The sequence below is a fragment of the Lontra canadensis genome, unplaced genomic scaffold, assembly GCF_010015895.1.
Source record: "Lontra canadensis isolate GAN:19392208 unplaced genomic scaffold, GSC_riverotter_1.0 scaffold75, whole genome shotgun sequence".
In the NCBI taxonomy this organism is placed as follows: Eukaryota; Metazoa; Chordata; class Mammalia; order Carnivora; family Mustelidae; genus Lontra; species Lontra canadensis.
In genome coordinates this window covers 6259127-6283089 of record NW_022631069.1, presented here as the reverse complement: position 1 = coordinate 6283089, position 23963 = coordinate 6259127, and the positions used below count along the sequence as shown (strand labels likewise).

Here is a 23963-nt window from a genome sequence, read left to right as displayed (position 1 = left end):
ATGCGGGGTTTTCATAGTGTCCTCTTCATAGCCCACATTAGAAGTAACACTTCTGACCCCATTTTCTGAGAGAGAGCGGCATCTCAAACATCTGCCTTGGGAATTAAATAGAGTGAGTGGGGAGGTGGGGCGGATCTAGAGCTTCATGGGGCTGTTCGCTCGGGGGGGGTGGGGGGGGTGGGGAGGGCCCTCTTGCCACATGCTGCTGCCCTGGGTTATGTCCCTGCCCACCTTCTTCCCAAACTCCATTCGTGTCTTGGAGCTGGAGAAAAGGGCAAGATCGTGTAAACTTAGGACTAATTCAGACCCTTCAGTTGACAGCAGTATAAATCTTTTCTAATTTAAGTTAAATATGTTTTAACAAAGTGCACACGGCTGTGAAGGTAAATTCCTACAAGGCTGCAAATACACCGTGGCTTTGACCCTGTACCCGCCCCACCCCCGCCCACCTGTCATCCCTTGACACACCCGGTTCACACAATAGTCTTATGAACTAATCAGCCATCTGGTTTTCTAAAATACTAAGTAAGGCCCTTTTCCATTTCAGAAAACAGATAAAAAGGAAAATTCAGGAAGTTTGGAGGCCGTAAATGAGCCCCTTCCCCAGCCTATGCCTTTTCCACCCAGCATTATCAGGTCAGGATCCCCGAAATTGGATCCTTCTGAGGTCTACCTGAAATCTAAGACTTTATATGAAGATAAACGTAAGTAGCTGTGGGCTATTTCAGGAAAGCATGCGACAAAGTCAATTTGAGTTTTCTAAAAAACTTGGACCTTCCCATCTTTCAAAACCGGATTATAAAGTTATTCCTTCATCCCCATTTTCATATGACTCTGGGCTTCTTCCATTTATATTCAACATGCATTCATCCATTTTTTTTTTTTTTTTCCAAAACCAGAGATAAAGTGCCTACTGTCTACCCAACACGGTCGTAGGTGATGGGAGCAGAGAGATAAATAGGTTCTGCAGGCCCTGCACCCAAACAGATGAATAGCCCTGATTGGAAAAGACAAATATGTAATCAGAGAAGTCTGTCTAAATAAGTCCAGATGAGTCTCACTGGGACCCAAAGGAGGAGATGATCAGTTTACCAGTGGGGGTGGCAGGAAGCATCAGGTACTGCTTCACGTGGCGAGTTAAGCCAGAACCACGTCTTTGAAGACGAAGAGGTATTTATGAGGCAGAGAGAAAGGGAAAGAAAGCAGGAGTAACCTTTGCACGTTGACCTTTCGCGGCCTGGGTTCTGCAAGTAGCCCAGTTCGGCTGGGTCCAGTTGGCACCAGAAACCAAAGGGGGGAGAGCAGGAGCCAGCAGGCTGGGGAGGGCGGGCAGGGGAGGCCGCTCTGAGGAAGCTGTAGTCCATCATAGAAAGGATAGAGAGGCGCGCAGTGGTTCCACTGTAGGTAGGGGTGATCGCCGTGGACTTGTATTTCGGAGATTTTCCTGGCAGGGGTGTGAGGGGCGGTGAATCAGAGAGTGTGCAGCCTGAGGAGGAGACTTAGCTCAGAGGAGCTCAGCTGAGAGGTGATGAGCAGGGAGCATGCAGAAGGCAGAAATTCAGTTTTGTGCTCATTTGTTTAAAATGAAGAATGTTTTCCAAAGTAAAATTGCAGATTATATAGGCTTAATTTTTTCCCAATTAATTTGTTTCTGAGAAATCTAAATCTGCCTTGGAAACTGTGTACACAGGTGGAAATATTATGTATAATCGACTTCATATTTAACCAATTCCAGATCTGTATCTTGATAGGCCCAGGCCATATTCAGAAAGATGGAAACCAGAGGCAAACACAGCAAAGCAATAATTTAAATTAATAGAACTACGGAGAATCCCTTTCTTCTGACTTGCCATTGATAGGCTGGTATATTCTTAGTATTGGTGGAAACTACTCAGTTCCTTTGGGCCACATCTGTAAAGTAACTGAGTTGGGCTCCAGAGTCTTTTATCCCTAAAGTTCTGTAATTCTGATAGGACTCATTTCTTAAAAGAGACTGCTTCTCAGGAACCTTATCAAGATTTACCTTGTCCGATATCTTAATTTTTATATAGCTCCCCACATTTCTAGCAAACACTTCTTGCTTATGAATAACATTAATATTTTCTTGAAGATCAAATTATTTTATTTATGAAGTAGGTTTTTCCAGACTTAATATTCGATGAAAGCAACCTGCCCTTGGGGTGCGGGATAGGATGGGTGAAGAGCCTGGACTCTAGAAATCAAGCTGGCTTGAAATCTTAGCTCTTGCGCTTACTTGCTGCCTGACACTGGGCCACTTAGCGAGGCCTCAGCTTCCACAGCTAGAAAATGGGGCTAATGATAGGTGTTAGTGATCATCATTTCCTTTTAAAATTATAACCATTTACAAAATTAGGCTAAGCAAATATGGAATGCTTTTCAGAAGCAAAGATATTAGTTTAGTAGTAGAATTAAGACATTGTATAGACTCTCTTTTCCTAGTATTTGTCCAAAGGTTAATTTAGGTAATTTGTACCTATCAAACATCAAACTTAAATTGGATGGCTCTGCACTTAATATCACAACACGGATTTGAAACCATTAGGATTTAATGGCAGCATAATGGAAGTGGGGGTAAATGTTCCTGAGCACTTGCCATACAAAGTTTTGTTTAGAGCTGAAAATAAAGACTTAGGATTGATTTTTTTTTTTTTTTTGGTACTAGTATGTAGTGGTATGTTCTTGTGTAAGTTTTCACCTACCAGAGAGTTCTGAAGTTATAGTTCATTGAACTCGATACTATGATCCTACTAAATAATTGCACTGTTTTATTTTAATCCTTTTTAAGTAAATCAAAGTATTTTGTTTTTTGTATTTATTTTTCTATTTTTCTGATTTTCCTTAGCACCAAACACCAAGGACTTGGATGTTTTTCTTCGGAAACAGGAGTCAGGATTTGGCTTCCGGGTCCTGGGAGGAGAGGGACCCGACCAGTCTGTAAGTTCACATACGTCAGAATTTGGCCATTCCTATGAAATTTTAGGTAGCTGTTCAGTAGAATATGGTGCTTTTGTTCTCTCTCTCTCTCTCTCTCTTTCTTTTTTTTTATGATTTTGTTTCCTGTAAGCATCTCCTGAATGAGAGGAAGAACTGCATATCTGTTAGCGTGGGGGTCTTCCAGTTACTTTGGTATGGCGGAGGCTAGAACTGAAGGCAAGAACTGAATATGTCCGCTGTCAGTGGGGCAGTAATCAGTTTCTGTCCTTCTCTATGTACCTACAGCTTATTTTCAATTTCTGTTTCCCTTTGCCTTTGTTAAATTTTAAGACCCTTGCCTTCTCTAAGAAAGAAGCATCCTGTTTGCCGCCATCAGTCTGTCCTTTGACTGAATGCTCCGTAAACAGGTGGCATGAGCCCGGGCATATTCTGTCACTTACTCTTATTAATGGGTTGACATTTTCATGCTCAGTACTTTGCCTGCCATTTCATCTGCCATACCTGTGAAACTAGAAAAATATAAAATAATTGATGTTTCTGTCCAGAAAGCATAAGGGTTATGTTTGTAAAGCATTTAAAAATCTAGAACTTTATACAAGATTCTCACATAAAGTTTAGAGGACAGATGTAATAGGTTCTATTTTTAAGTCTTGCCCTCAGTTTGAATGACAGAGAAGTAATGTGCTTTGTAGAGTTGGAGAACATCTTTAAGTTTTTTCTGTGTAATATAAGAAAGACATTATTATCGTGCTTGGAAGTTAGGTAACAGTAACCTTTTAAAATGACAGGCTTCTTTCTATTTCTGGATAGAAGAGTTGATTTATGTATTATACATGTGTTCTAATTAGCCATATTGGCTATAGTTAAAACAATGATCGGAGACAAATAAAGCTCCAGGCAGGTTATACAGTAGCTTGATTGTTCTTGGTGGAGGACGTGATTCGTTTTAATGCTTCCTATTTTGTTGATCCGTATAATGATGACTAAAACATTTTCAGAGTTTATATCAAACAACTTGGGAGAAACCCTTCTCTTAAATGTCAGGTTTTAGCAGCTCTGAATCTAGCCCAAACATTCAGGATTCCCTAATTACAGGAGTCTAATTGCCAGCAAACAAGATGAGCCAGATCCGTTTACCTCGATGTGAGTGGACCTCAAGCCATTCTGTTCCCCTGAGATTTCTGCTGCTTTGCGATTTAGGAACAAGAAATGTTTCTGGGTTTATATGCTGAATTTCCACTAGTAACCATATGTAATGGGATTTTCTTAAGAATTATCCCAGTTGCTGTGAACAGTGCAGATGGCATTCAGTACACTTTTTGTACTTTTTAGTAGCTACTCCACAGAATTGCATTTTCTGAATTTAATGTCTTTTGTCATATTGGTAGAAGTGATAGTGGCAGTTTTTAAGTCATTGAACGGCTTTGCATTTTCCATCTTGCGTGTACGCATCCCTGAAGATCCAGGAGGGATCACAGAGTGGGGTTATGTGAAACGCCCTTTTGGAGAATGGTCACTTTCCAAGATACCGCCTTTCTCAAATGTTCATGGTTGAACTGCAAAAACAGTGTTGATTTGCATAGTACTGAGTTAGGAAGCCTTTAGCTCAATAGTTAAGGGTCGTAGGGGAGCCTAGTCCACTGTAGGGACCAACCTACGCTTCGGTATCTTATCAGATCTACATCGGGGCCATCATTCCTCTGGGCGCCGCGGAGAAAGACGGACGGCTGCGTGCAGCTGACGAGCTGATGTGCATTGATGGGATTCCCGTGAAAGGAAAGTCTCACAAACAAGTCTTGGACCTCATGACCACGGCTGCTCGAAATGGCCACGTGCTGCTAACGGTCAGAAGAAAGGTCTTCTGTGGTATGTGAGCCCATCCCTGCTTCATAGGCTAATCAAGAAACAAAGAGACTTAGTCTGCTTTCTGTACAGTTTTGCAGTTTCTTTAGTGTGTTTCCTGGTGTACTAGATGAGCCAGAGCCTGCCTTGTCATGGGAGGTCATGGAACGTCAGAAGGATCCAGAAATAATACTACTATCTGAAGAGAGAAAGAAATTTGGGGCCTCTATATTAAGACCATATTAACATATTGACAGATTTTGCCAATGTGGTGTTATAGATGGGAATATCAGGTTAAGTCTGTTTTCTTAAAAAGAAGTACAGTTTTTTAGTCATATCAAGAGATCCCTTGAGCTGAATAGCAAAAGATTTTGGATCCTGAGGAATTGCTAAATATTCAAAGAGGGCCGAATGTTTCTGTTTGAGTACTTTTAATATGATGTCATTTAACAGTAAGAAGAAAATGTTTATCAAGTGCTTACTCTGTCTCAGACGTACGGATTCTTTTATTTAGTCTTTACGACACCAGGATATAAATACTGGTGTTTTACAGTTACCCACAGAACGGCTGAGAGACACGTTACTGGTGAGTAGTAGGGCCAGGATTAGAACGGGGAGTTTAATTATAGAGCCCAGGGTCTAAACCATTACATGAGGGTGGAAAAACATTTTCCTCATCAATAGCTTTGTGAATGTTACATCAGAATTTTAGAAGTGAGTTCTTGCCACTTGAAGATCTTAAAAAGACAACCCTGTAGCACAAGAATGTGAGCCTCATCGAGGTAGGGACAGTGATGCACTTAGCTAACTGCTGTATCCCCCACACGTAAAACAGTGTCTGCCTGGCACAGAGCGGACATCACCGAAGGTTTGTGGACTTGATGAATATTTGCATTACTTTTAAAAATGAGGCTCTGTGTTTTTGATTGCAACATCCAAAGGAAAGGCCTGCCTGTTTTTCTATGGACCAGACATTTAGAGACACACACAGATTTTAATGCTGTGTTGGTTGTGTTGGAGTCAGAACATGACCACATGCGGTAAAAAATGTGCTGTTGTACAACTAGAGACTGGCTCTCTCCCGGAGAGCATCATGAAGATGTTTCATAGTAGTTTGATATTCCTGGAGGCATTTAGCTAATTTATTATGACCACACATTATACAAAAAAACAACCTTTATTTTTCATTAATGATTGGATGTTGGCGGCACTTTGTTGAAATTCTAAGACATAATCTCAGAATCATGTAGATTTTGAGTCAAAAGAGCACTTATAAATGGATATTCCTCAGTGGTGGTGCATTCTGGCTGTTAATGATGGCTCAAATTATGTCAAATTATGACACAAAATTTGCCTGTTGTTCTAAATCAGTTAGGACTAACTTGTGTTATTCTTTCTTGAATTCTGATGTCATACTTGAATGGGAAAAAAATATGTAAGTTTACGTCTCTGCTTGCTGGGGATCCCTAGGACCTGTTCTGCTCCTGGGAGAATTGGCTGCCCACGTGGACAGTTTGTCATTTGCTGGGCGCGGTAGGCGGTGGGCCACTGACGGTTAGCACATCTGGTATCATCAATCAGGAAGGCTGCACCTGTAAAACACACTCTGTAGGACGAATCCTGTGTTGACGGCTAACCTCTCAACCAGTGAGGGGCAGCACCTCTGCCCCATGCAGTGACCTCCCTGGCATCACCAACGTTAGTCCCGCACTGAGTTATATTTAATGTTGATTTTAAAAGAAAGTCATACCGTGTCAGTTTTCGTGACCAACTTTTGTTAAAATTACTGATCAGAATCCTGCTGGAATTAGGACAATTTCAAGAAGAATGGGTTTACCATGAGCTTTCATGGAAGCTTCAAGAAAGCTTCCTTTAAAATGAGATACCATAGCATTCTTCAGGTTATAGGCGGGCGAGTACTGAAGATGTCAGCCTCAGTGCTGCCCCCTACAGCTGCACTCCCATGATGTCCAGAGCTCATGAAGGGGGATTGCTTTTCTGTGCTCTGTGCTATTCAAATCTCCTTTGTCCTGGGAGAGGCTTAGCACAGAAACACTTCAGTCAACAAAAATTACGATGTACTGGAAATATCAGAATTGGGTCGTGTTTATTACAGAGAAACAACCTGAGGAGGACAGCTCTCCAGCATTCCAGTCGACACAGAATGGCTCACCCCGCCTGAACCGAGCAGAGGTCCCAGCGAGGCCTGCTCCGCAGGAGGCCTATGATGTAGTCTTGCAACGGAAGGAAAATGAAGGATTTGGCTTTGTCATCCTCACCTCCAAAAACAAACCCCCTCCGGGAGGTAAGGACTGCTATAGCCTCCTGTCCCTGCAGTTTGAGTTTTCTGATTCTCCCAGGGGGCTTCGTGAAACTTAATTAGGAATTATGTATACATTGCCTTAGAGATTTATCTTTTTAAGAGCGATGAATATTTTCTTTATTTCCAAACCAGGTGGTCTGAACCCGAACTTCCAGGCCTCAGGTTTCTCTCTCATCTCAGGTTTCATAAAATCAGTCTTAGCAGCTCTGCTCTGTTTGCATCCAGAGGGAAGGGATGTGAGGTGCACTCCCTCTGAGATTCAGCAAAAGGACAATGCTGAGTTTTTTCAAGTAAGGAGGCATAGATTATTTGTTTTGTTTTAATTAGAAGAAACTGAATGCAGAAATGAATCAAATGCTAGAAGCAGTTGAGAAGAAGCAAAATAGATTAACAGAAAAATCTTAACCCAAATATGTCTTTAGTAGTCCTATTGTGTTGTTTAATCATAATTGCCACATTCCAGCTAAAAAGGAACCTTCTTGAATGACAGGAGGCATTCTTATCTTTTATAGATGCATCATTGAAAGGTAAAAATTTTGTCAGAACTTTAAGTATTAATCCAAATATCCTGAACCCAGTTTAACAGAATATTGTCATCTGGGAAGGACAAATGTATACATTAATTCCTTCAACAAAGGAGGAATTACCTCTAGTATGTTCAGGGCTGTTACAATCTGGCAAATCAAGTATTTGTTTTGCCTTTATGTTTCTAAGAAATAATCATCTTTAAATATAAGATCTAAGTGAATGTAAGATGAGAACCAGAAATTGAGATTGATCTATCATACTTGTCTGGTGACTTTATTTTTCCAAGTCAAATGGTAAACATCTTTGACCACAGGAAAACATGTGCTTGCCTTTGCCAGTGGATTTGATTATATCCTGAGTGGTGAGATCCTTTTAGACTAGATGGTCACAAAAATCTTAGAAAAAGAAGAAACCCCTTTTCAGGAGTGTTGGAAGCCACACCAATTTGCAAAAATCTTGCTAAAATTAATGCAAGTGTGTAAAGGAAGAAGATCCTATGACATGGATGAGTTATTACTATAGTATCAGGTCACTGCTCACTGATACTAGTTTCCATTTTCCAAAAGCAGTTGCTATGGTAACCCTTGGAACTGGAACTGTCACTGAGGCTCTGAAGATGATTATGTGGCCTGTGTTGGAAAAATGAAAGAGAGCAGATTTTTGGTGGGTTTTGTGTTAAAGCGTTGGAAATCAGGATTTCCCAAACCAAATAACCATTTTAGTTAACCATGTTCTTATTCTAATGCCATACAATAATCCCACGCATTCAGATTAACAAAAACAGTGCAAGATTATTACTCACTGTGAGAGATGCTAACTGCTTTCTATACCGACGATACTCCTTTTCTAGGACTGCCAAAATTAGGGAAGAGCCTAGGGTCCACCATAAAACAAAGCAATAAAGAGAAATTCAGTAGAATAAGTTGCCTTATTTATATAGGCTTAACCTTTTTATAGTTTTTGTTGATATTTAAAATATACATTGCATTTTAATATATACTAAGTATATTGTTTTTATTGGTGTATGCTTGTCTATATTTAAATTTTTCAAATTATTTTTATATTTATTCGTCTTAATTGTTTCTTACTATTTTTTTTAAAGATTTTATTTATTTATTTGACAGAGAGAGATCACAAGTAGACAGAGAGGCAGGCAGAGAGAGAGAGAGAAGCAGGCTCCCTGCTGAGCAGAGAGCCCGATGCGGGACTCGATCCCAGGACCCTGAGATCATGACCTGAGCTGAAGGCAGCGGCTTAACCCACTGAGCCACCCAGGCACCCTGTTTCTTACTATTTTGATGGGTTTGTGTACCACAGATCTGGTCTCTGTGTAAGATAGTGTTAGAGCTGTTGGGCTCTGTAATCAGACAAACTCGGCTTCAAGCCCCGCTTATGTCTTTTAATAGTGGTCTGATCTCGGGCAAATTACTTACCCTCCAAGAGCTCCAGTTTCCTCTTCGAGATGAGGATGATGCTAACACTTCCTGTCTCAGAGGAGTCTGAGGATTAAAGGAGATAACGCATGTGAGCCCTTAGCCCAGACCTTTACTAAAAGCTGCCGGTGACTGTTGGAGCTTCTGCTGCTCTGGCCATTGTGTTATTTATAAAATTGTTTGTCTCTTGCCTTTTTTTTTTTTTCTTTAAGAAACTTTAAAAAGTTTATCAATACTTGAGTAACGAGATGGGAAAGAAAGCCCAATTAAAATGTAAGATCGAAGCAGCAGCTCATGTGTAGCAGGAAATGAGTGTTTGCAGCTCATTAATTATCAACCTGAATGGTAAATTAGGCTTCGGGTACCCATGAATTTTGTGTAAAGTCCTTGAGCTTTTCAGTCATTGGCGCAACCCCAGAACTGGTAATTTCACTGAAATGCTAGTTGATAATCTCATAGAATGTTGAGCCCTGCAAGCCTTCTTCTTGGGATTCTCATGCATCTCATGTAGATAGAAGGAGGGTGCTGGGGCAGGGGTGGAGGGGCTTGGGTGAGGAGATTTCACTCACAGAGACTGAGCAGTAGCTGCGGACTGCCTTACAGAGAAGGTGTGGACAGACCAGAGTTAGCACGGGTGAAATGGCAGGAAAGATATTAGAATAGCTCATTCTTTTTTTTTTTTTAATATTTTATTTAGTTATTTGACAGAGATCACAAGTAGGCAGAGAAGCAGGCAGAGAGAGAGGAGGAAGCAGGCTCCCTGCAGAGCAGAGAGTCTGATGCGGGGCTCGATCCCAGGACCCTGAGACCACAACCAGAGCCGAAGGCAGAGGCTTTAACCCACTGAGCCACTCAGGCGCCCCAGAATAGCTCATTCTTTATGGACCTTGTCTTGGTGTAGATTGGTACTCTGTTCGGGACGGATTATTTCTTCCTTCTGATTAAATGTATTTTCTGGTGACATCTGTCCCAAGCAGAGTTCCTGGCAGCATCTCTGACACCTGTCATGAAATCCTGAGATTGTTGGGGCGCCTGGGTGGCTCAGTCAGTTAGGTGTCTGTCTTTGGCTCAGGTCATGATCTCAGGGTCCTGGAATCGGGCCCCACTTTGAGCTCCTGGCTCAACAGGGTGTCTGCTTCTCCCTCTGCGACCTTGCCCTGCTTGTGCTCTCTCTCTCTGACAAATAAATAAAATCTTAAAAAGAAAAGAAATTCTGAGATTCTCTGCGGTCGACTTTTTCAAAGATCAGGGATCCGGGTACAGCACCCTTACTGCCCTAGCCCCAGCTTGTGTCAGTGCTCAGTGAACAGAGTACCTAGAAAAGACCTCTGTGTGTTTAGGATGAAAAGGACTTAGCTAGTTTTTGCTTTGCTGGTGCTTCAGAGGTTTTAGTGTTTCTCTTTCTTATCTTATACTTTTCAGCTCTGGTTGCAAAGGATTCTTTGAGAGGGGACATTTCCAGTTACTGTCCTTTCTTTCCCCGAAAGAAATGTTTTAAGAGCACTACAGTGACCTCAGCAGCTGGACATTCCAGTCTGGGAGACAGATTTAGGCCAAAGATGAAGATGGATAAACTGGTTTTATGGCCAATGCCTGTGGACTTGGTATACCAGCCAATGCAAGACAGGACTTGAGACTTTTCCTTAGCTTTGTGTGCTCTACAGGGTTACTCTGAAAACTTCCCAGTCTGTTCAGAAGTTATCCTTCTACTGGTCTCTCTGCTGTTTTTAACTGTTTCGATAATACAGCTGTCAACACTGAGAATATGATAATCTGACTACTCTTACCTTCCTTCGCCCAGACAACTAACCCTTCGGGAAGTTCTGTCCCAAGATTTGCCGATTCCTTCTGAGCACATGTCTCACGTGATGAGAAGGAAACCACTGAGACTTCAGAGATTCACTTCGTTTGATGCTTTCCCAAGTCTGAACAAACCCTTTCAGTATGCCAAGGGGCTGAATGATTTCCTTCTCATCGAGAATGAACACCATGTCCCAATAGATCTTTTCTCAGGAAAAATGCTAAGGTATTGAGGTAGAAGGTCACCACAGGGCCACTGTCTGGTTCAGCATAAGTTAGTTTCTTCCTTCTTTCTTTCCAAAATTTTTATTTATTTATTTGAGAGAGAGATAGAACATGAGCAGCAGGGGGAGGGAAAAGGAGGCATCCATCCCAGGGTTTCCGTTCCAGGACCCTGGGATCATGACCTGAGCCAAAGGCAGACACTTAACCGACTGAGCCTCCCAGGGACCCTGTAGCACACGCTTCTGACCTGCTGTCCTCTCTGTGAATCGCTCATACTGACTGGCACAGGACATGGCCCACTACCCCAGACGCTTTTCTGATTACTTTGCTTTAAAGAAAATGGTATAAGTGCTTGATACAATTCAGAGCTAAAAGGCACTTGCTTCCAACGTTGATGTCCTCTATTTTAGGATAAAATCTCTCACCGTAGAATCCTGAACGAGCAGGGGAGTGCCCCTGTCTGTGGGGCTATAAATCATAGCCAAGAATAACTTTCAGTTCAAATGAAAGCCTATTTCAATGTCCCTGACATACACCTGCCATGACTTAGAAATATAAGGAGCCGATTTTACTATAGAAATTAAACATACTCAAAGTGCCATTTTAAATATTAATTATCCATATTTGTAATAGTCAGTAGTCCGCTAGAGACAAATGCCCGACAAGTTTACTGACCCGGGGAAGGAAATTCTTAAGGAACATGGAAGGAACATTTGTTTCTCAATGCAAATGCCCCCTTTTAAAGGGGTGAAAGATATTTTGACAAGATTTCCTCAGAGGGTCTGAAGACTCGTTTTAAGCTGGAACAGCCAAGTGTCTTCAGAGTCTAGGAAAGCTTTCAAGCATCATGAGCCCATAGAACTGTGTGGCGTGTCTTTGCAAATGTCTTCAACTCTGCTTTGTGCAGTTAGGGCAAGAGTTTATCCATGAGCCAAATAATCTCAGCCTTAAACGTCTCATGTTCTGATTCCCCTCAGCTTTTCTAATTTAAAAAAAAAATCTAAAGGCACACACAAAAGGAATGAATTTTGGATTTGTTTTATCGGTCAGTCATTTCACTGTGCCTGGATTTCTGAGCAGTAACCTCCAAGTCCTAACCTTGAATTTGAATTGCATTTATTTACAAGGCCCCCTGTGGGAGTAAAAGCCCCCTCAGCAGAACCAAAGGTGGTCTCATTGTGGCAGTTTCTGAAATAGCCAAAACAGGACGCAGCCTGCATGGCCAGCAATCAGTAAGGAGCACCCGCTTCATGAGAGAGTAATGTATCAGGGAGGTCGGTAGCCTTCAAACAGGAGTGTTAGGAGGGCAGTGAGAAAACTGGGGAGAGGTTCGCGGTGAGTGAAAGACAGCCCAGAGGTGTACGTGCTGCGGCTGCCGCCATGTAAGGAGTGTGCATGCGTGCAGGCCCAGAGCCGAGGACTGCATGGAGATGGTCACCGCCGGGTAAGATGGCCACAGGCGACACTTTCTTGCCCTACATTTAAAGAACATTTTTTGATGTTATGATGCGGAATTTTTAAATGATGATAAATCCAACGCTAACGTATCTTAAATAATGGAAAAACCTGGGCGTTTGTTTCCCCTAGTTATTCCTCACAAAATCGGCCGAGTCATAGAGGGAAGCCCAGCGGATCGCTGTGGAAAGCTGAAAATCGGAGATCACATCTCTGCGGTGAACGGGCAGTCCATTGTGGAACTGTCCCACGATAACATTGTTCAGCTGATCAAAGATGCTGGTGTCACCGTCACACTTACGGTCGTTGCTGAGGAAGGTAAGGAGCCAGTCACATCGCCTTGTACAAGCTTGTGTGAGTGACATAGGACAGAGCCCGCGGAAGCCAGCGGCTCCTTCAAGCACCGCCGGCAGGACTGCTGTGATAGAACCGTTTAGATACCCTGGAGTCTCCTCGTTTGCCTCTTCCACTGAATGAATTTAAGTGACAGTTTATTAAGAAGTTGTCAGTAGCTCAAGATAAGGAATCCGGCTCGCGAGTGGTGGCCGTTTCTCTACAGGCTGGAGAGGCAATCATCCAGAAGGGAGAGAGATTGGTCATACTTCTCAGATCTTATTTTCTTAAAATAATTTGTTCAGTTTCTGCTTGCTGGAGTGAGAGGAAATCCTCTAAAGATTCAAAGATAGTCACTGTTGCTATCAAGCCTTTCGTGTCAGGGCCAGGCCCGGTGTGCCTGTCCTCACCGCCGGGGCTGTGTTCTGTGAGGCGCTGTCTAAATGGGGGGCCGGGCAGTGCATAGGAGCAGCCGGTAAATGGGGCATAAAATGCATTTAGTGTCTTGCCTTGCTTTAGAGCTGCCTTTTCGTCATTAAGGGTTTCTAATTAGGAATTTTGAACAGCACCCGTTCATGCTCTTTGTTCATGAATTACAAGGTAAGGATTGCATAATGCGCCTCTCATTTCTCCCGAGTTTGCAAAACTAAGAGCGGGGAAGCCCCAAAGCGCGGAATTAGGGCGAGTCCGTCCATCTTTCCTGTTCAAACCCCGTGTACTGTAATGGGTGTTCATGGCCCACGGTGCCCCATGGTCTTCTAGTGTCATCAGTTTTGGGGTCTTTTTGTTCTTGATTCTTCCATTCTTTGCTCTTCCCACTGCCCTTCTCTCCCACATTCATGCATATCCAAGGTAGTACTTGACTCTGCTGCCATCCCAGCGCCCAGAGGGGCATTTCCACCTGCATGTGAGCTCTCCAGCCCTTGGACCTGGCGACATCCCTGCCCTGGCCCATTTCCCTTTTCTAGTCTGGTCCATGCTCTGCCAAGACTCTGTCCCAGACTCTGCTGCTCCTTCCTCCTTAAAATCCCCCCTGCAGAAGCCCAAGTGCTTCCCCATTCTCTGCACAGAAAGTGTTTTGTGAGTTTCTTCCCAGCTTCCTTCTACATTGATCTTCCAGTGTTCCTTCCAGATCCGCTGCAGAGCAAGGCCTCTTCGACCTCTGTGCCCATGGGTAACCCCCGCTCTGTCCTGTGAGCTCCCCCGCACTCCACCACCCCGCAGTTCACTGAGCATTGCTCCTGTGTGATGGTCTTCCTGCTGAAGTGCTCTGCGCTTAGAAGACAAAGAGAATCTTACCAGTTGATTGTGATACTTAGTAGATGTATCTACTTAGTAGATACTTAGATACTTAGATACTTAGTAGATACTTAGTAGGTGGTCAGTAATTATGTTTTGAATGAAGAAATGAGTTCAGTGGATGAATGAATGGATGAGGGGATGAATGAACAAAAGAACAAAGTAAAAGTCCGGAGACTTTCAGTTCTGTGCCAGTACCTAGCTCAGAGGCATTAGATGCCCAATAGAAGAAGTGAGGCCTGGAACAGACATCGTTCACGGACACCTATCAGCTAGCTGGATGACCTGAAAAAGCCACTTAAGGTTTCTACCCTGCAGGTTTTTAATCTGTACAGTGGAGCTGATAATGTCTATTTCAGGATCTCCATGAAGATTACAGTGGAAAATGTACCTGTCTGCATAAGTGCCCTGAGGTGCTCATCTAATGGTAGCTGGGTCATTTCACCCCATCTTTGCATGACTGACCCCCACATCCGGGCTTCTGCCCACATCTCACCTCCTAAGGACAGAGTACCCATATTTAGTAAGCACTTAACACTATGGCAGGTGTTACAAACACTTGACATCTGTTCAATTGTTTCATGCTCACACTAATCCTAGGTAGGCACTATTGTTTTCCCATTCTGTAGATGAGGACACTGAGCCTCCCAGCACTTAGAGAACTTGCCCACAGTTACAAGGCTCCTGACAGAAGCAGAGTGGGAGTCTGCAGACTGGCCCCAGGATCTGCACTCCTGACTGCTATGCCTTTCCCAGCCACAGTATCCAGGATGACCCTGCCCGCCCCAGTCCTCTCACGCTCTGCCCTGCTCGACTTTGCTTCCTTGCACTGATCCCTGCCTGAGATGCGTGAACCTGTGGTTTGTTTACTGCCCTCTCCCCTCCGCCACAATGCAGAGTCACAAGATTCCTGAAGTTAGACGTCTTGTCACGTTCAGTGCTGAATTCCAAGGGCCTAAAACAGTGTCAGGCACATAGTAAGTGCTCAATAAAAAAGTTCTTGAAGGACTTTGGGGCGGGTTTCTTTATCTCCCTTTCCTCACTATGATTACTTCGCTCTCCAGAGCTTGCTTTTTAGCCTTAAATTTGTTCTGTGACCCACTAAGAAAAGCAGGCATCAGCATCATAGGAGATCGCATTTTAGGTTTGTTTGGAGGATGAGGTCTGTAGTACACTCACATCAGTGTGCCTGGCACGTAGCTGCGAAAGAAGCTCCCTCAAGTAGTGGGGCCAGCAGTCCTGGTGCTCAGTGTTTCTCTAGCCATGTGTCAAAAGGACCAGTGACATTTCCAGTCCACCACAGCCAGCATTTTTGTGACATACATAAAAATGAAATGTAAAATAAAAAGCAAGACCTAAAATCATTCTGTCAAGTCATTAGAAAATGTTTTAAAAGCTTACTCTTAGTATCTGTAGGCATCTTACTGCTGACCAACCCAAGAACCACACACCCAATAGCTCCAGGATAAAGGGCTCAGTAAGAGAATTAGTAAAAAAAAATTGGGGGGCCAAAATTACCCTTTATTGTTGATGGTGTTTGAGAGGTTATCCAAGATTGCTCAGGCATTTTTCTTAAAGGAAAAATTAGCTTTGACGCTGTGGTCCAAATACTTATGGACGTACTCAAGATTTTCTATATAGTGCCAGTCTGTCTTTAGGCAAAATAGAACAGTGGAAGGAAACCCCCCAACAGTACAAGCTTTAGAGTCTATTTCAGGGGCGCCTGGGTCGCTCAGTCAGTTAAGTGTCTGCCTTCAGCTCAGGTCATGATCCTAGGGTCCTGGGATTGAGCCCCGTGTCAGGCTCCCAGCTCAGCAAGGGAGACTGTTTCTTTCTGTCTCTATCTCCCTTTGCCCCTGCTCATGTGCTCGCTCTCTCTCACTCACTCACTGCATCTCTCAAATAAATAAAATCTTAAAAAATAATAGTCTATTTCATATGTAGACACAGCCTGTTAAAATGCAATCACATTTGACACATCAAAATCACATTTCAGTGTTACACCTTATTTTATTGTATACTCAAGTGTTATTAAACTAGGGAAACAGTCAGAATCTCCTCTTCTCAGGAAAAAATGTCTCTTCTGTCCATAAAAGTCCCATTCGTGGAGTTTGTAAGTCTTCCAAGTTTCTCATTACATTCAGTATAAAATCTTTCAACTACACCGACAAATCAAATGAATATTCATCGCCCTCGAGCTGTTTTCAGAAATCACACCTTCAGATCTGCAGCTCAGAGCTGCAGCATTTCCCCTTGGGCACTCCTTCCCTGCGGTCCAGAAGCCGCTCGCTGTTCATAGATAAGACAGCTGGAAAGAGGAAAACGTGGTCCTTCCATCCTGTTTTTTCCCTTTTACCAGATACTATTGAATCGTTAAGGTTTTTTGCCCAAAGAAATGGGTTAACCAAGTTCCCAAGGCACGTGTCACATCTGCTATAAAACTCTCCACCGACTGGTAGCTCGAGGCTCCGGCCTGGCCCGCTGCCGCGCCACCGGCCACCGCTTCCACACCAACCTGTGTTCCCAAACAGGACGGCAGTGGACCGCGCCTGGCTCTTCTTGCCGACTGTAAAGAAATCTGCAAAATGTACTATTTTTCCACGTTGATTTCGTGTCAGGTTCTGGCCATCCCAGGTCTAAGAGTGACACAGGTCACCCAGGCTCCCCAGGGCCACGATAGAATGGCTCTGGTAGCATTGCCACCAATTTTTGGCTTTGTTTTCCGTTTATTTATCTGTTTGTCCCCATTTGACTCTATTTTCCACTGTCATTTCCCTCCCTGCTCCCACTGGCAACCATTCCAGTGTGTTGTGTGTGCCTCGGTTTATTTTTAAAAAACATAATTGTGTGTGTGTTAGCATTTATTTTTGAGTTACATAGGATTGTGTTATAGATTTCATGTTGGTTTTCTTCTCCCCATTCTCAGAACCGTGTGTTTGTTTCTTTGGCGTCCCATTACTGTTCCAGGATCCAAGCCAGGGTTTCACAGGACATTTATTCGTTCATCTGCTTTTTTCCCCCCATGCATGTGACGTTGTAGCTCATTGTGATTTTGATTTTTGGTTCCCCAGCAACTAATGACCTTGAGCCTTTTCATGTGCTTTTGGCCATCAGTAGATTTTTCAGTGGAGAAATGTAGGTTCAGGTATTTTCCTCCCTTTTAATTGTCTTTTTTACTGTCGAACTATAAGACTTCTTTATATGTTCTGATATTAGATCCTTACCAGACCTGTGCCTGCAAGCATTTTCTCCCATTCGGCAGGTCGTCTTTCCGCTCTCTAGATGCTGCCGTTTGATGCCCAGAAGTTTAATGTTGATGAAGTCTGATTAATCTGTGTTTTGTTTGGTGTCATAGCACCAATTTTAAGATTTATCCACTTTGCTGGAGGAATATAATCAATTGCTTTTAACGACTTAACAATTTCATGGTATGTGTTTACCACACATTACCCGCCCGCTCCGCCCCCCAGACAGCCACCTCATAACTCACGCTCCTGATAATCATGCCTACATAGGTGTACCTTATAAACAGTGTAGGAATTTCTTGGAGTGAAGTCGGTCTATCAGAGCGTAGGCATGTGCTTAATTTGAGCAGGTGCTTCCAACTGTCCCCCATCATTGCCGTACCTACACTCTGAGCAGCAGAACACGGACGTTTCTAGAGCTGTACGCATCCACCAGGATGGGGCGTAAGCCTGCTTCCGAACCGGCCCAAGTATGGGAAGTGTCCTCATTGGTGTTTAACTTGGATTTCTCTTATTACCCATGAATTTGCGCATCTCATCAGATGCCTGTCTTTGGGGTTTTTTTCTTCTATTGGATTGCGTCTTCACATCCTTGACTGCCTTTTCTTGCGGGATTTCGGTCTTTTCCTTGTTGATATTTAGAGATTCCTTAGGAATTTTGCAGGAGTTTAGTTTGAGAAAGTACAATTTAGTCTGAGAAAGTACTAAGATCTTTTCCTGTCATCTGTATGTTAACTTTGACCATGGTGCCCTCCACTGAACAGAGCTTCTGAATTTAGACGCGATCCCATTAGCCAATTTTTACCTTTATGACTTATGCTTCTGAAGTTTCATTTCAGAGAAGTTACCCTTGCCCACCCCATGTCACAGAGATTTTCTCTTACATCATCATCTTTTTGATTTGTAATTTTGCATTTAGTTCTTTAATTGATCTGGAGCCTCCCTTTTATGTGTAGTTTTGGGAGGAATCCAGCTGTATTTTTTTATTCTCATATGGAGTGGGTTTTTCTAGCACAGGCTGTTAGATTACTTCTTTTCCTCATTGGTCCATGTCACCACCACTCCTGTACCTCCCCTTTCAACAGGAGTCTCTAGCTCTTCCCTTCCATTGACTCATCTGGTCTTGGGTTAATTTACATACACATTTTTCACAGTAATGTATATAATATATTTTTAAAGTGTGTAAGTGCATGTATACATATCCATACATGCTTTTAAAAAAAATCTTTAACTTTGTGGTGTATGCTAATATCTGTCTGTTGAGGGAGGTTTTTACCCAGTCACCCCCTATACACACTCCAAATTTGACTAGAAATTCATAAAACTTTTCTGTATAAAATTTTAGAAGAAATTATAATGCTCCTGCAAAAAAATCCAACTGCAATTTTTATTGAGATATATTGAATATATATTAATTTTGGAAGAATGTATACTTTTAAATACTAAGTCATACCACCTAAGAGCATGGGATGTCTCTCTACTTATTCAGATTATCTTTTGTGTCCTTGAGTAGAGTTTTAGAAAGTACCCTCATAAGATTCTCATTGTTCTTGCAAAGGATGATTCATGGTACATTATAATGTTTATCACTGTAGTTTAACTATGAAATTTTGTGTTTTTCCTCTGATACTATACTTTCTCTTAAATAATTGCACACAGAAACTCTAGCAAAAGTTTAATTCTCATTGAGAGAGGGAGATCTACTTAAGCAATGGGTTTACTATCTGAAGAAATCTCAGAGAAAACAGAGCACATAGGCCTGTTTGGCGTCGTAGGATATTTAACTTTGAGAATTGGAACAGCTCTTAACACACAAGTAAATTGGAGAAGCCAGGTAGCATGGGTTGAAGGACTAAAACTGAAAAAAATACCAATGATAGGAAGTTTTATTTAACCTTTCAAGGACAAGGAAGGAATATGGGACTAAAACCAATTCGTGGTCCCAGATGCTGCAGTGACACGCCCATCCTCAGAGAAAGGTAGAGGAGAGGTGGAAATTGATCAGCTGCTTTTTCCTGTCCTGAAGTTAAAACACCCATTGCGCCAGCCAAGCTAGGAAGCCAAAAAATTGGACTTCTAAATTGGACTCCTACAAAGGTGCAAGTATCTCCCAGTCGTCATCTTGTTGATAGAAGTAATTTCTCCCATCAGTTTCCATTCCCTTAATAGTAGCCATGAATTTACGACAGATCAGAATTCAGCTATGTAATGGGCACTTAAGGTTAGAGGCAGGTAACTTGAAATTGATGTACCCAGTGAGCAAAAGTGGAAGGACTTCTGGGAATTTCTGGTGGGTACAGGAATATAAACGTAAATGAGGTGTGATTCCTGCAATCAAGGAGTTCACGGTCGAGCAGGAGAAACAGGTGTTCTCCTAGCTCTGACACAAGGCGGAAAATGCTATGAAGACAGTGTGCCTAAGTGGCCAGGTGAGATTTCACAGAGGAGGTGACATTTTGAACAGGAGATGAAGTGGGAAGACACAAGTGCCCAGATGATGAGTCTGGATGGTATCTTACGAGCAATAAAAAGTTACCATGGGTTTTTCAGCTAGGCAGAGGAAGGATGGGTTTTCAGTTTGTATGCCAGGATTGGAATCCAGGAAGCAGAGTGGGGTTGGTAAGGAGACCAGCAAGGAGCGCCAGCCTAAGTAGCTTGTTAAGCTAAATAAGAAGACAAAATTCATGATAGTAATTTAAAAGAGCAACAAATTTCCAGGGACCCCCCCCAAAAAAAGTTCATACTCCACTCTTCCTTCCTAAGCACTTGATTTTAAAGCATTGAACAAACTTTTGTTAAGGTCAATATTTCAGAATGTACACTTTAAGAGAAATATAGCCCCGGATAAGACTATCATTTTGATGATGATAATGATAATAGAAACATTTATATAATGAATATAATATGCCAGGTGCTGTTTAAAGCTTGTTTAATACGATAACCCCACAAAGTGGCTATAATTCCCTTTTTCTGGATGGGATGATTAGAAGCACAGAGAATGTAAGTAATTTCCTCAAGAACACACAGCACATATTGCATGGAGCACTGGGTGTGGTGCATAAACAATGAATTTTGGAACACTGAAAAAAAATAAAATTAAAAAAAAAAACAAACCACACAACTAGTAAATGATCAACCCCTGTCAGTCTTGACAGAGTTCATGGTCTTATTCACTAAGCTGTGCTCCCTCTCTCTTGTTATTTTAAATATCCTGTGTTTAATATATAGACAGGATAAAACAGTCGACAGTTCCAGCTTTACAAATTCGAGTGTGACAGCCTTAAGAATCTCTCTTGACTGGTACCTCTCGTGACTTGCCATCTCGATGCAGGCAGTTTCTACCGTGCTTAGTTATGCAACCTGCCCTCAAGAAGGTCTGGGGCTGCTGGCGATGATACAGAAAGAAATAGTAACTTTTTCCTGCTGCATTTGTGCTCTCAGAAAACAGAAGCAGCGAAGTCTTGGCAAACATCTGTCAACTCTTGGGATGGTTCTAGAAGTTTGCCTTAGGTATTCGTGTGAGGCAAAATAATGGCTCCAATATTAAAGATGCAGGTTCACAGATCTGTGTGTGGTTTGCAGACTGGCTTCTGCGTCCCAGCACTCGTGAGACCCATCTTTGTTGTCTAGGGTTGTTTATCTGTTGTGGCGTGTGTGCTCTGGAAGCCCATGGAATAGAATACAGGATAGTTCCTGGCGCTCTGCCCTCTAGATAATGCTGTCGAGTGTGTACACTTCTGATTTTCGTGTGGTATGGATGGTCAAAAGGATACGATTCCTGTTCTCTTCAAACATGAGCATTCATCAAAGCCACAGGGGAAAAAATGTTAACGTTCCGATTCCAGACAGCTGACTGCCATGCTGTCCGCGCCGAAGTCACTCGAATCAGGAAGGCTGGAACCGTGTGCTAGCGTAATCTCACTTTTGCACACCACTTGGCCTTTACAGTTTTATGTACAAAGTCATGTTTTTATTGTCTTCTCACGTGAACAGAGCATCATGGTCCACCATCAGGAACAAACTCAGCCAGGCAAAGCCCAGCCCTACAGCACAGACCCATGGGACAGTCACAGGCCAACCACGTGGCTGGGGACAGGTGAGGCTGGTCTTTTTTCTCTCATCTCCCCACTCCTCAGCACCCAGCCCCACTCACACCCCCACACAGGTACACCTTCAGTTACCTTCCTACACCCTCCCCTTCCTCGGTACCTCCTCCCTCCTGCCAGCTGCATCCCAGGGCACAACAATTATCCAGTCATGCCTGACGATGGGGATTAGAAAGAAAAGTGACAGCAGCGTCTGGCTCGGCTACTCTCGGTCCTCGTAACTTTGGTAGGAAAGCCGCAGAACCACATGCGTTGCTCTCTTCTTGGACTACCTGAGCAGACCAGAGCAATATTTGTACCTATTTCTTTCCTCCTTTGTTGAAAATACTAGCATGTAACAAAAACTAGATTTCCAGAAATTTGGCATCTTCACGGGCACTGGCGCTGCCAGAGAGCTGTTTCTCACCGACGAGGTCAGCTCATCTCCCTCTGGGTCAGTTAGCTGAGTGCAGTTTTTCTTGCTGTAAACTACACCGAGATGCCCTTAAAGCAAAAACCAAACCAAAACAATGGGAGGTGCTGACAGACTCGATGCTGGAGTTAACGACCAGATTGCCCAGCACCTCTGGTTCTAGAAACAGTCTGCCTTCACTGCGGTTCGTCAGGAGAATGGCCAGCTTTGGACTAAAGAAATTAGTCTGCCTTTACTTTCAGACTGTTTTCATTTTCTCCGTTCAGAGAGTGACTGGATTTCTCTCTTGTAGAAGTGCTCTAGAAGGTGAAATTGGGAAGGATGTCTCCACTTCTTACAGACATTCATGGTCTGACCACAAGCGCCTTGCACAGCCTGACACGGCGATGATTTCGGTTGTCGGCACCCGGCCCAATCAGGTAAACGGATACCGCACCCCCCAGCCCAGATGTGGACTGTTATTTTCAGTGGCTACATTACTGACGCTGGTGACTTTTTACTACAAATCATTTCAGACACATTGTTCCCAAGGTTAATGATTCTTAAAGACTTGCTGGGTATTTGGCATTCCATTAGCTTCCATGAGATGTAAAGAGTGAACAAGTTTACCCTATAATTGGAGAAATGTGCACCCTGGGTCAGGTACTTAGAAACAGCGGTGTTGGAGTTTGCCAAAATAGGATTTCGAATCCCCTCCTCAGGGAAAATTAGTCAAGATCTCCTTAAAGGAAGCATTTCCCCAAATTCTATTCTCTGATCATTCTTTTGTATGTTGACCCACTAGTGGAGAAAACATGTGATCTTCAGCTTAATTTAGGCTGCATTTGTAAAGTAGCTATTCAACCAAAGCTTACATTCCTTTCTTATGATATAGAAATGCATATTGAGTGTATAAGTCATAATCTCCCAGCTCTAAAAGTAGTCTCTTCAAACTCTCAATAGAACAGCCCACGAAAACTTATTTTTCTTCTACTTCTTTCTTTCCCAGAGCCTTGGTTGTTACCCAGTGGAGCTGGAGAGAGGGCCCCGGGGCTTTGGGTTCAGCCTCCGCGGGGGGAAGGAGTACAACATGGGGCTGTTCATCCTGCGTCTTGCTGAGGAGGGCCCCGCCATCAAAGATGGCAGGATTCACGTGAGTTGACTTTCTCCCCCAACCTTTGGTTCTGCCTCCAGACTGAAAATGACTGAAAATAGTTGATCAAAGGGAATGCAGAAACCTCCCAAAGCTAAGCAGCCAAGTTTTCTGTCCCTAAACCTGAAAGCAGCTGCTCCTTGTTTCACTTTCAGACACCTGGTGATTTCACGTCCTTGCTCTGGTATCCCGGGCGCTACCTCAGTGGTGCTGTTTTTACCATCTTGACTTTAGGCCATAGGAAACTTACTTTTGGCTTACACAGTCAACGTTTGAGGGCAAATGAATTAGTAAATAAAATATACTTTCATCTTATTAAAAGTCCTAGAAAAGCCAGGATAAAACAGAATCTTTAACTTCTTCCCAGAAATAATAGGCCCAAGATTTTTTTTTCCTCTCAGCTACCCACAGAGGTAGCCGGAGATCAAAAACCATGACCCTCCCAACCTTTACTAGTATTTGAAAGACTGGAATTCACCTGGGTAATGGTTCATCCTAGGTGTTCTTAACTCTGAAACACTGTAGCTTTGTACAGGGCCCTGCAGCTCAGACTGTCTGTATCTGCACCGAAGGTATTTCCCCCCGCCCTTCTCTGATCTGAATGTTACTTCAAGAGGAGTGTTATATAGGGGACATGTGCTGGCCTCGATTGTAAAAAAAATAATTCATTGGTATTGTTAGGTTATACGGTAGAAATTTTAAATTCTAGACTGCCTTCCCTGTACTGCTCAAGAGAACTTTGGATTTCCTCCCTCTCCCACCGGCAGGCAGCAGGGAAGATAGTTTTTGTTTAAAAATCAGATGGTATATTCTAATAATATTTGGAAAAGGCTTCCAGGTGATTGCAGTCTTGAATTTTCCACATCACTGCCCCA

General features: G+C 43.0%; 1 protein-coding gene across 3 annotated transcripts in view; it reads left to right on the top strand.

The window, feature by feature from the left end:
- MAGI3 (membrane associated guanylate kinase, WW and PDZ domain containing 3) overlaps nucleotides 1-23963 on the top strand; it is a 229229-nt gene that overhangs the window by 196674 nt on the left and 8592 nt on the right. For all 3 annotated transcript variants that reach the window (XM_032881404.1, XM_032881406.1, XM_032881405.1), the window contains exons 12-19: nucleotides 548-704; nucleotides 2864-2955; nucleotides 4632-4821; nucleotides 6914-7102; nucleotides 12694-12879; nucleotides 21432-21534; nucleotides 22249-22375; nucleotides 22945-23088. In XM_032881404.1, the coding sequence (XP_032737295.1) occupies nucleotides 548-704; nucleotides 2864-2955; nucleotides 4632-4821; nucleotides 6914-7102; nucleotides 12694-12879; nucleotides 21432-21534; nucleotides 22249-22375; nucleotides 22945-23088 (1188 nt within the window). The remainder of the gene's footprint in view (nucleotides 1-547; nucleotides 705-2863; nucleotides 2956-4631; nucleotides 4822-6913; nucleotides 7103-12693; nucleotides 12880-21431; nucleotides 21535-22248; nucleotides 22376-22944; nucleotides 23089-23963) is intronic.